Genomic DNA, 12,944 nt, shown 5'->3' on the forward strand with positions numbered 1-12,944 from the left:
TACTCCCAACTATAGATGCTTCTATTGCTACAAAGAAAGAGCAGTTATAACTGCCCCCCCTCCCCCCCCCCCCAAGGCCATCTGGCTTTGCTCTCATCTGGCATGTCCTTTCTGGGTGCAGAGACCCTCAGGGCCAGCCTTTTAGGGACCTCATAGAATGCAAGCCCCACTGCAGGGAAACAATCTGAGTGCCCTCTTTTGCTCAAAGCCCTCCCGCCCCCCAGTCATGCTTCTGAATGAACACAGGATGCCAGCTGGTGGAGGCAGGGCCGCTGCTCAGCCAGCCTTCCGTAGGTGCTCAGGGAACTATACCCACACGACAGAAACAGAAACACCCACCACCACTCTCCTGTGTCTCCTGGGGAAATGAAGATCTGCTGGTAGAAGAGAACTCCTCCCAGTCCCGTTATTAAGCGCACTCTGGGCCAGGCCCAGGAAAGCTCCCCGGCTGGGGGCCACCTGGTACCACCTACTCCCAGAGGAAGACACCCCTACACTCCACTCCCCTTTGGCGTAACCCTGTTCTTCCTGGAACCAGCACAGAGGAGTCTGCAGGGCTGGGGGAGCCCTTGCAGCCAGCCCTATCCTGAGGCTTCCCTACTGTTGCACTGTCATCCTACAGAACACAGGTGCCCCGACAACAAAGATGCAGGAGACTCTCACATCAGTAACATCAGATGGTGGCCCATGGCAGCGGGGACCAGAGCAGCTGACTCTCACATCAGTACAGGCACTAGCATTGCCCGCTAACTGAGCATATGCTATCACTTCCGCCCCAAATCTCTCAGTATCCTTGGCTTTTCAGGAGGCAGGAACAGTTCAGAGTCAATTTAATTTGCCCTAAACCACACAGGTAGCCAGTGTGTGTGCTAAGCCACTTCAGTCGTGTCTGACTCTCTGTGACTCTGCGGACTGTAGCCCACCAGGCTCCTCTGTCCCTGGGGCTTCTCCAGGCAAGAATACTGGGGTTGCCAGGCCCTCCTCCAGGGGATCTTCCCGACCCGGGGATCAAACCCAGGGCTCAGTTTCTTTACCACTAGTGCCATCTGGAAAGCCCACACGGGCAGCCAGCCCTTAGAGCAATTTCCATGACCGAGGGAGTGGTGATAAATGTACTTTGGGAGCTAACGACAGCTTGGGGGCAACAGCAGTGAGCAAAGGCATCAGTCTCAACTCGATAGGTCTTCTGTTGACTGCCCCGTGGATGGACTCCGATGAAGAACACGGTTAGGAAATCGCTGCAGTGCTAATCTGAGTCCACTCGCCCTGACTGCCCACAAGCTTGCGCTTTCCCACAGAAATGGGGATGTTTGCTCCAGGCCAAGCTTCTCTCCTCTACATCTAAGCAGCAGGCAGGAGCAGGGAGGCGGAACTCCAAACAGGTGCCATCCCCACCCTCTTGCCAGCCTGGCCCGCAGCCCCAGGCCCAGCCTTTGTCTGGGGCCCTGGGCCCCCTGGCAGCCCCAATACTCTCCACTGGGCCCACAGTTCAGCATTTTCAATTATATTTCACTAATGGCAACACACTCCAGTATTTCTTCCTGGACGACCCCACGGACAGAAGAGCCTGGTGGGCTACAGTCCGTGAGGTTGCCAAGAGTCGGACATGATTGAGCGACTAACACTTTAGTCAGAAAGTGGATACTTCTCGATGGGCCTGTCTCTCTACACTCACCTGACCCCACACTTGACACCTTCCATGGTCCAGGGGAGGCGAGCTCCAAGCTGATAACCAGCACGCCGGGGTCAGCTCACCTGGGGAAGAGGTGACAGACACATCCTTCCAGGGACAATCTGAGGGGAGGACTGGGACAGGCCAGGAAGCCTCTGTGGAAAGAGAGGTGCCGGGCCCCGCGAGCAGCCCCTGGAGCAGGGCTGGCTCCACAGTGCTGACCCTACAAATGAGCTGCACGCTCCAGGAGCTCCAGGTGAGGGGCAGAGCGGTCCCCTCTTCCCGGAGAGGTTGGTTCAGGCTGCGCCTGCAAGTCAGGCTGAGAAGCAGAAGCATCACTTGGCGCACCCTGTGTGCGGGGATGTGGCAGAAGTTCTTCCAAGAGCAGGTTCTGGGTCCACAGAGCCCAGACCGCCCTATAGCCCAGCTTAATCCAGATGGAGAAATGGGCACTGCAGTCTGGAAAACAGAGGCAATGGGATTTGGGGGCGGGGGTCGTGATACAGGGCTGTACGCAGCAGCTCATCAGGAGGCTGCCCTCACACACAAAGCTCTGGGGAAAGCACCCCAGCTCCATCCTGGCTGGGCTCCCCCAAGGCCCTCTGAGGTAGCTGGAGGGGACCCGCCAGGATCTTACCTGTCAGAGAGGGGACCCCTGTCCCCAGAAACACACCCCGTTCCAAAGCAGCCAGGCTCCCGGTTAATCCATCCTACCTGTGAGCACAAGTGGGCCAACCCCGGGGGAGAGTGCAAGCCCGCCCACCAGCCACACCAGGAGAAGTTACAGAGCGAGTGAGTTCCACCACCTCTTCCCCACGTGAGGACACGAATCCCATAGTAAATTATATTTTATTCCATGTACAGAAAACTCGGGTTGGAAAGGGGGTGCCGGGGAAACAGCACACCAGTGAGCAGCACGGGGGAGAAGCTGGTTGTGAGTCCGCAGGTGCCCTAAGTCAGCGAGCGTGGGGTCTCCAGGGCGGGTGGCCGTCCATCCAGGCAGGAGCCTCGGTCTGCTGGCCTCGATACAGAGACCAACGCAGCCTGCACCTGCCCGCTGCAACCCGTCAATGACGCCCACCTTAGGGGCACATCTGGCAGCACAGTGCCCTTAGGTGTGAGGGGAGGTGTCCCGGGACGTGGCCGCCAGTGGGGCAGGTGGGCCAGCAGAAGGTCGCCCTCCCCCTCGCTCTAGAGACCAGATAATTTAAAACCACAAGTCCCCAGGCGTGCCAGACACAGAGTCTCTCCTGTACATCTGCACAGCCTTCTCCAGCGGCTCGGATCCGCACCGTGCAACACCGTTCTCCCCCCGGCTCAAGCCGTCTGCCCCCGCTGCCCGCCCTGGAGTGTCCAGGTGGCCATGGTCCCGCCTGGGAGGTGGACGGGGCTCGCCGCTCCCAGCTGCTCTGGGGCCAGGGTCTGCGGGCTGGGCGCTACAGCAGCTTGACGTAATTCTGTGGAATCAGCCCCCTCTTGCCATTCAAAGTCCCCTCCAGCCAGCCAGGCTCCCTCGAGGTTTGCACTGGAAAGGAAGAAACATCCCTTGTTATCAGAATGCCCCAGCTACTTGCCACCTGTGAAATCCCTGCCCCGCTGTGCATCTCCCCCAGCTCGTCTGGTTACAAGTCTGCACGAGAGTTATTTATAGGGGCTCCCTCTGCCCCCGGTCACCCCAGCCTCTATTTCTCCTCCCTACGGAAGCCTCCTAACCCATCCTCAGCATCCGGTCAGGCTCCTCCTACACCACAGTGCACCAGGGAGCTCAGTGAACCTTCCAGAACATCCAGCTGATCACAGCACGATCCTCCACTGTCCGGAGGAACAAACCCCAGCTTCTACTGGCCTGGCCACCTCCCCACCCGTCCTGACTCTGCCCATAAGCAGGTCACCCGCAGGGAATCGCCCAGAGAAGCCCCCAAGTGAGCCTCCAGGCCTCTGCATGGGCAGTGCTTTCCACTGACACCTTTTCCCCCCACTTCTGCACAGGGGATTCTTCCTCTTCAGAGACCCCCAGACACCCGCTCCTCTGGGAGTCATCCTCGGCCGTTCTCAGCAGTCGCCAGGCCTCACCAGCATCATCTGGGTGCCCCATCTGACTGGCACCCGTGTGGGGCGTTCCTGAGGGCAGGGGGAGGCCTTCCACACCTGGGCCAGTGTCGGGCGACTCCAGGTCCCACAAAGAGCCATAACAACACGCAAGACAATGACCACAGGCTGGACAGCAGCAGGCATAGGGTCTAAGCGCTCATCACCAGGTCTGGATGCATCTGGTCTCCCCACAGCCATGGGGAGATCCCAGCTCAGGCCAGACCAGGAGCAGACATGGAAGCCACGTGCATAGAAGGAGTGCAAGTGTGTCCCGGCCCAGCAGAACAGGTCAGGAACTGGCCGAGCACTGCAGCCGTGACCACAACCCATCAGAATATGGCTACTGTGTAGCTGAAATCCAGCACGTGTGCCCAACACACAAAAGCTTCATGGGATAATACTTCTATGTTCAATGCACTTTTTTTTTAATGCACTCTTTCCTATTTTTCAATGCTGACTGCAACTCAGCAAATGGAGTTCAGAACCCACTCCTGTGTAGCAACCCACAGTCTGAGCTTTACATGGCTGGTTCTCTGCGCTCACGCCCATCAGATATCTGCTGAGGCACCCTACCCGCCCTCCAAGACCACTCTCAATGCTTCAGACCAGGTCAGAGAGCTCATAAATAACCCCTACACATGCCTTGTGTATGTGTGTACGTGCACGCACGCGCATGTACATGTGTGTACTGGGGGGGACGCGGGGTGTCTCATGAAAACATCATCTGCCCTGAGACCTTACACACACAGCGCCTGCTATGGGATATGGGAGGCACTGCCCCAGAATAACAACTTAAGCGTTAGGCATCTCAACACTTCATGGCAAATAGATGGGAAGAAAGTAGAAGCAGTGACAGATTTTATTTTCTTGGGCTCCAAAATCACTGCAGACAGTGACTGCAGCCATGAAATTAAAGATGCTTGCTCCTTGGAAGGAAAGCTATGACAAACCTAGACAGCGTATTAAAAAGCAAAGACGTCACGTTGACGATGAAAGTCCATATAATCAAAGCTATGGTTTTTCCAGTAGTCATGCACAGATGTGAGAGGTGGATCGTAAAGAAGGCTGAGCACCGAAGAATTGATGTTTTCATACTGTGGTGCCAAAGACTCTTGAGACTCCCTTGGACAGCAAGGAGATCAAATCAGTCAATCCTAAAGGAAATCAAACCTGAATATTCATTGGAAGGATTGATACTGAAGTTGAAGCTCCAAGACTTTAGCTACCTGATGCACAAAGCTGACTCACTGGAAAAGACCCCAATGCTGGGAAGGATTGAGGGCGGCAGAGGATGAGATGGTTAAGACAGCATCACCAACTCAATGGACATGAATTTAAGCAAATTCCAGGAGATAGTGAAGGACAGAGGAGCCTAGCATGCTGCAGTCCATGAGGTCACAAAGAGTGGGACATGCTTTAGTGACTGAACAGCAAAGACAAAGGGTCTTCCATTGTCTGTGACCTTTAAGAACCTCCCTAAGAAACAGTCAGTCTGGGGGCATGGGTTCTGAACGTGGTCCCCATGTATATTTGCTGCTGCAAAAGAAGGGGCCAGAGCTGCAAGGCATGGAGTTCACATCAAATGATATGCGAGTATGCTTGTGGAGAGGGAGGGTGTCAACACATCAATGGCATCTCTGGGGTAGCTGGCCTGGGGGAAGGCCTGAGGAACACCCAGTACTCCCTGGGTGCCCCAGCCAGCCATCTAGACCAGCATCACAGAGCCCCAAATCTGAGGGCTCTGTGCCTTGGCTCAAATTGGAGTCGGGTCCACAGGGCACCAAGTGAAGCTCTGTGGTCAGCAATAGCTTCCTCAGATGTCTGTACTGCAATCGTAGCCCAAAATGCTGCTCTGACACATTGCCACCCATGAGAACATCCTTGTGGATCAGGATGGAGGATCTGAGGCAGAGAGAACTTAAGGAACTTGTTCAGGGTCGCCCAGAAAGTGGAAAAGCCAACTGACCTTGGGCAGGTAAGTGCAGGGTTGACAATCCATAGCTATCTGCTCTCAATCACTCTCCTGTTCCCAAAACACACTGAGATGCATGTGTGTGTGCATATATGTATGTACATGTATACACGGATATGTCTGTGTATACACACACACATATATAGAAAGAGACACACACACACCTGTGCACACACTGTTTTTCTTAGAAGGACTCCTGCAAGCCACCGAGGTACTTTAGAAGTGGAGAGCTTCATTCTCCTGCATCAGGCATCTGCTGACCTTTCCCAATATCATCCATGCTGGCAGAACTAGATTTGATTGAAATTCTGACTCCTCCTTCCTATGTCTTTGTGCCCAGAGGAGGAGTTTCTGGACCAAGTATGTGGTCTGAAGTCCTGGCCAGCAGTGGGTTCAATGTGAGCATCTGACCTCATTCTGGCTACTGAGCCAAGAGAACAGATAACCCAGGAAGGAGGCTGGGAGAGGTTTTCTCATACTTACAAAAAGAACACAAGGATGAGGCACACCCTTCCTGCTATGGCTGAATGTGCCCATGATTCCCAGGACCGGGGCAGCCTTCCCACCCCACTGGGGGAGCAGCCAGGGCCCCCTGTATCCCGGCTGAGATGCACACACTGGGCTTTGGTGACACCCTTGTGACTGGTTAACCAGCCCTGGAGCTCCCTGCCTGCAGGCTTCTTCCTGTGTGAGGGAATCCATTTTCATGACTGCATTCACCAGTTCTATCCGTTTTTGTTACCTGCAGCCAAAGGCACCCTAATAGATACATCTTCCACCAAGGTAAATATCACATGAGCAATGCTGTGTTCAGGGGTTCCTAAGTGAATCTAATCACACCGCGTCACAAGTGGTCCAGTGGCTAAGACTCCAAGATTCCCCTGCAGGGGGAGTGGGTTCAGTCCCTGGTGAGGAACTAAGATCCCACATGCTGCACATGTTGTTCTTTACTCACCAAGTGTCTGACTTTGTGTGACCCCATGGACTGTAGCCTGCCAGGCTCCTCTGTCCATGGAATTCTCCAAGCAAGAATACTAGGGTGGGTCGCCATTTCCTTCTCCAGGGGATCTTTCCAACCCAGGGATAGAACCCACATCTCCTGCATTGCAGGCAGATTCTTTACTATCCAAGCCCCTGGGAAACTCCATGCCATACATGCTGCTGCTGCAAAGTCACTTCAGTCATGTCTGACTCTGTGCGACCCCATAGATGGCAGCCCACCAGGCTCCCCCGTCCCTGGGATCCTCCAGGCAAGAACACTGGAGTGGGCTGCCATTTCCTTCTCCAGTTCGTGAAAGGGAAAAGTGAAAGTGGTCGCTCAGTCATATCCGACTCTTCGTGACCCCATGGACTGCAGTCTACCAGGCTCCTCCATCCATGGGATTTTCTAGGCAAGAGGACTGGAGTGGGGTGCCACTGCCTTCTCTGATGCCATACATGAGGGTACAGCAAAAAATAAATAAATAAATAAAAGAATTCATCTTCATTTCTTAAATGGCACGTTTCAAGGCTCTCAGCTTTCCCTTCTGCTCCATGGGTGTCAATATGAGACAGGCCTGGAGCAGGGCAGCTAACTGACCACAGTCTCCTGGCCAAACTGTATGCGTGTATGTTACAGTGGCAGGAGACTGGTCTTGCTTCTATTCTTAAGAACAAAATTTCTCCACGGAGTATAATTCTGTCACATGTGGGGTTTGCTGCTGTTGTTTGTTTGCTGACACTGTCGGTAGTCTCTGGCGCTCCAGAGGACGTATCCCACAGATATAGAAATCTCTAAATGCGGCAACTTGCTTTCTAAAACACAATCATCGGCACATGCCACATCACTGACAATATAGCACCAGGCGTTATGTTGATACACTCCATCTCTTCCAAACATTCTGGCTAATCAACCATTCCATTCCAAGCATCAAAGGTTCTTGCTGCTTCTCCAGATCTCTTTTGGGCAGCCACACCCCCACACAACATCACTGTTTCCATAGCAACCGATGATTTTCATAATGAGGAGGACTGGGAAGGAAGAAATCAATGGGGAGGGAAGAGACACACATGGAACCACAGGAGGAATTTGTGAAATCTGAAACCAGGCATAGCTCCTAAAATGCTTACGTGTGACTATTAAACACACAAATAAAATCTATACCCTGGTTTCAGTATGCAAAGTCAATACCCACATCGAGAGATTCAGACACAATTCCAATGAGCAAACTCATGTTGAGCCTAAGAATGTAAGGGAACGATAAACCAAAATCGGTTGACGATAGCACTTGCCTGTAACTCAAGGCTGACAAACCCGAAGTATTTAAGAGGGTTGGGGACTCGGAGGAAAACAGAGGGTGCAAATTAGAAACATTTCTTGATTTCACATTGCACCAGCTTCTCTACATCGGGACAAAAATGCCCTTGAGAGTTAAAAAGTTTGGAGAAAAACCAAGATTAAAGCAGAAGTGGGCACGCACAGGCCCTGGTGTTCAGTTCCCAGGAGCCATGTGGGCTGGCCCTCCCCATCCAAAGCAACAAGCTCCTGACAACCCCACAGCCAGGGACCGCCTGCCTGCTCTGGGCTGCAGACCCTCTGTGAGGGCAGAAAGTGACCTCCCGCAAAGCTCCCACAGGACACTTACCATCCTCAAAGATCGCTCCAATCTCGAAGGACAATTCCGAGCTGTGCTCCGCTTCACAGGGGTACACCGCCCGGGCCTTCCGACTGATGACGCTGAAGAGGGAACGTGTGAGACGCACAGACCGCAGCGTGAGAAACCTCACCTCTCCCCCACCCGCGTTTCCCAAATCTCATCTCTATGACACCCCGCAGCAGTGCCTTCCAAAAGAGAGACTAGCGGGAAAGTGAACATCGTGAAACCATAGCACTTGACGAGTTTCAAATTCAGATCTCCCTTTTAGGGAGCCCCTCTGAGAAGCTCACCCTGAACCTCTTCACCTAATTCTCCTCTGCGCTCAGTGGGATGCCCTTTCCTCTCCTTCAGTGTTACTAGTGCCACGGGGCATGTTTATTTCCAATGCATTTCAGTTTATGGATTAAGGAAAAGCACCAGTGTCTGGAGACAGGGGCGAGTCAGTTATGGGTAGAGACACACAGATAGTCAGTGGCTCCAGCCACGAAGCGAGGACACAGTCCTGCACCCACGGTCTGTTTCCACGCCCCCGCCGGAAAGGGCTTGTTGTTCTCAGCTGGGTCTTCTATATTTGACCCCCTCACTCTCGCCCCTAAAAGGCACATCAGGCTCAACTTCTCTCCGCTTGTCAAAACATCCTGTGTGTTCTCGTGGGAAAAGAACCCAGTGGGGAAGGATGGAAACCAGGCTGCCAGCCAGTTGCACACCAGGGCAGAAGGCAACATCCCCTCTCACGGCAGGAGGGGAGCCACTGATGGGGATGGCCAGTCTGCTGGCCCAAGGATGGGCTTTGCTAAAGCACTCTGGCCTCTGCATCACTGGCCCATCAAAGGGCCGTATTAATTACAGTTTCCAGCGCCCCATTTATACCTGATGCAAACAGCTGACCCATTGGAAAAGTCCCTGATGGTAGGAAAGATTGAAGGCAGGAGAAAAAGGGGACGACAGAAGATGAGAAGGTTGGATGGCATCACTGACTCAATGGACATGAGTTTGAGCAAACTCCAGGAGACAGTAGAGGACAGGGAAGCCTGGGATGCTGCAGTCCATGGGGTTGCAAAGAGTCAGACATGACTGAGCTACCGAACAATACTTACCTTCTGGAAAACAAAGCATGTGTGCTTTCTACTTATGTATAAGGAGTTCTTCCAAAAAAACATGGTTTCATAAATGCACGACCAGAACCAGAAAGGGTAGGTTCAAGCAGGTCTCACGTAAGGCAAATTTCTCCTAAGAAGGTACTTGCTCTTGAACCTTTAAGATAAGGTTATAAATATCCACAAAGTCCAGGAGACGGGAAGCTTTTTCCATGCGGGGAGCACAAGAACCCGCTCAGGTTGATCAAGCCCCTCTGCGTGCCACCCCCATAATTCTACATCACACTGAAAACTACATACCTTTCAGGTGGCTTGTCCACTACAGGGGCAGGAAGAGAGAGGGGAAAAGGTGACAGCTTGGGTGAAGGAGGTGTAACACCTGGGCTGCAGCTCGGCGTGATTGGAGATTGAGGGTTAAGCCACTGGACTGTGGATGATCGCGCCTGGCTTGGGCTAAGGGTGGAAGTTTGAAGAACAGAATTAATAGTATAAAGGCCATAGAACACCAAATACATGACACTCCATTCCTCAACAGCTAGGATGAGAGCTTCTTTCTCTCTCCAGGTGATCCAAAAAGACAGAACCCTCCCAGGTCGGTAGCCCCAAGAGCCACACCTCAGAACTGGAGATGTCTTGTTGAACTTCTCCAGGTTTATGGAGAAGATCTAGTCTTGTCCAACCTAGCATCATGTTGATTCACTAATTAGAACACCAGAATCCAATGGACAAAACAAATTGCTTGGACTTGTGAACTATAGGTGTTTTCTGCTTAGAAGGAAAGTCACAAGAATCTATAGTTAAGCCCGTGACCTATACCTCTAAAAATTCAACAGTGGCCTTTTCATGTCTAAAGTTCTTTCACCTGGTCTTATACATGTGGAAACTCATAACAAAATGCCACTAGGAATTGAGATTCCTTTAGAGTAGACAAAAAAACTAGCATTTAAGGGAGAAACCAAGGAATAGCAAACCCCTGATAACCTGAACATTCCCTAGTATTTGCCAATTTTGAAAATAAGTTAATGTAAACAGACAAGTAAACAGATTCATGGAAGGGTCTCTAAACATGGAGAGTTCAATAAATATATGTGGATCTGAAATAAATTATTCTTCAATGGTCTCAAAACTGGAGCCTTGGGACTATGGTCAACAAAGCTTGCCTTAAAAGTAATGCGCTGAAAGCTGCTCATTTCATTCAAGGACATTTTCAACACATGGGTATTCAGCGCAGCTACACCCAGATGCTCTTCACCTCAATTTCACCCTCTTGGGCTAAAACCAATTTCCATAAGCAGCTTCTGTCCTTTCACATCCCAGAGCCTTCTCTTTGATTCTTCTTGTGGACGAGAACACACCTCACGTTCTGTCCATTTTTTCTGCAGAAGCTCCCAGGCTATTCCTTTCTGTACCCTCTCGTCGTAAACAGGAGGCGATTCCATTCTTACTGCTCACGCCTGCGTTGCTGCTGTGGTCTCCTAGCCGAGCTCCCAGCCCCATGTTTCCCGCTCAGAGAGCTCTATCAGCCAACCTGGTAAGACCCAGTCCACCCCATCTGCCTCCCCCAAGAACTGGTGCACTCCCCCATCCGTCCTCCAGCAGCGCCCCCAGCAGCTGGCCATTCTGCCCACGGTTCTGGTCCCCCGACATTACCCCTCCTCCCAGTCTCCCCCGCTCCTCTGCCTGTTCCAATCTATCCCTTCCCTGAGCTCAGCTCCAGCTGCCAGCCCCCCACCTCCGCCGCCCCCCACCAGCTACATCTCCTCTGGCCTAAGACACAGAACTTCACTACAGGCCCGAACAACAATAAACGGGAGTGCAGATTAGCATGGGTTGTTCTGGGATGGTTTCAGATATTTCTTTAGCCTCTGGATAATGGCAGGTTTATAATTCTGTAGATTGCATAAAGCCAGGCAGAGTGCTCAGCATGGGAAGTCTTCAAGCCACATCTGGGAACTCAATCCAGATGTTCTAACACTGTACCTGGCTTTTATCCATCGAGTGCATGAAATATTGCATGACTGACTTGATAGGCTTTTAGTACAGAGAAGGTTCCTATCCTCTTCATCAGAAAAAAAAAGTGGGCGGAGGGATGCACGTTTTAAAAACTTTACACTTTGGGGGTCTTCCCCAGCGGTCCAGTGGTTAAGACTCCACCCTGCCAATGCAGGGGGCGTGGGTTTGATCCCTGGTCAGGGAACTAAGAGCCCACACAGCCAAAAGACTACAAGTTATTCTTTGAACAACTTCTTTACAATCCCCCTGTCCAACCATTCATTTGAAAGTCATCAAATCTATTTCATACCAAGCTATAAATATATATCATCCTATAAATCCCAAGGGGGTCCGTATATCCAACAGCAAAAGTCACTCCATTCTTTAGCAGAAAAGGAACCTTTAATGGTGTCTTACTAATCAAGAAAGGACAGCGGGAGTGAAGCTCTGACAGAGAATTTAAGACCACACTTAGCCAAACAATTGCCATTTTATCTCCCAGCAATTACTCAAGGTGCTCGGGGGTGGTGGTGGTGGAGAATGAAGTGTACTACCCCACCCCCATCAACTCTTCCTGGTCATAAATAGTCAAGCGATAAAATGATGGCCATCCATCCGCTGACAGGGAGGATGGCCACGAGATGAAGACAGAGTAGCGATGTGTATATTTATAAGGCTCTTTCAAAGTGAAAGTCATAAATTTTAGAGCTATTATCTATTTCATCCTCATATCTTTTTTTTTTTTTTTAAAGAAAACTGTTTTGTTTTTTTGTAAAGGGAAAATACGCCTTCTAGAAAGTGAAAGAATTGTTGGAATAGCAGATGCAAAAGGCAAGGGCATATCCCTAGCTTGGCTTTTCCACCCTTTCCAGAGTCAAGCTCTCAACATGAGACTTTTTTGCTTCTTGGTTTGTTCTCTGTGATTTTTCTACTGTCTTTCAACACAGAGATGTGCTGGCAATCCCGCACTCAATGGTTCATAAAAAGAGCCTTCCAGACTTCCCACTGAGACCTAAACTTCTTTATGTGTGTGCTCTATGTTCCAGTAGCTAAGTCGTGTCTGACTCTTTGCGACCCCACGGGTTGCCATTTCCTCCTCCAGGGGATCTTCCCAACCCAGGGATTGAACCCCCATCTCTAGTGTCTACTGCACTGGCAGGTGGATTCTTTATGACTAGCACCACCTGGGAAGTCCTTCTTTATTTGAGTCCCTGGGTTTCTCCACAACATCTCAGAAGCCTCAGCGGAGGACTTCTCCGTGGGCACAAACTTTGCAGGCTGGAGTATTTGTAAGAGGTCATAAGACACACATCTGGGGACAGCCTCCACTGTAGGGAGGCAGCATCGTCGTATGGAGAAATGAAGTCCTGTGAGACTGGCCAAACAAGGTTCGGGAAACAGAGCGAGTGGTCTCAAGAAACTTTCCACTGGCTTTTCTGCTGGGAGCCGGGACGAGGCAGGAAGCAGTTACATAAATATACTTG

General features: G+C 51.5%; 1 protein-coding gene across 2 annotated transcripts in view; it reads right to left on the bottom strand.

The window, feature by feature from the left end:
* Positions 1-2,505: 2,505 nt before the first annotated feature.
* Positions 2,506-12,944, bottom strand: part of ARHGAP10 (Rho GTPase activating protein 10) — a 358,134-nt gene continuing 347,695 nt past the window's right edge. For both annotated transcript variants that reach the window (XM_043484882.1, XM_043484888.1), the window contains exons 21-23: positions 9,769-9,921; positions 8,360-8,451; positions 2,506-3,197 (exon numbers count right to left, since the gene is read on the bottom strand). In XM_043484882.1, the coding sequence (XP_043340817.1) occupies positions 3,109-3,197; positions 8,360-8,451; positions 9,769-9,921 (334 nt within the window). In that variant the 3' untranslated portion in view covers positions 2,506-3,108. The remainder of the gene's footprint in view (positions 3,198-8,359; positions 8,452-9,768; positions 9,922-12,944) is intronic.

Source organism: Cervus canadensis, chromosome 1, assembly GCF_019320065.1.
Source record: "Cervus canadensis isolate Bull #8, Minnesota chromosome 1, ASM1932006v1, whole genome shotgun sequence".
NCBI lineage: Eukaryota > Metazoa > Chordata > Mammalia > Artiodactyla > Cervidae > Cervus > Cervus canadensis.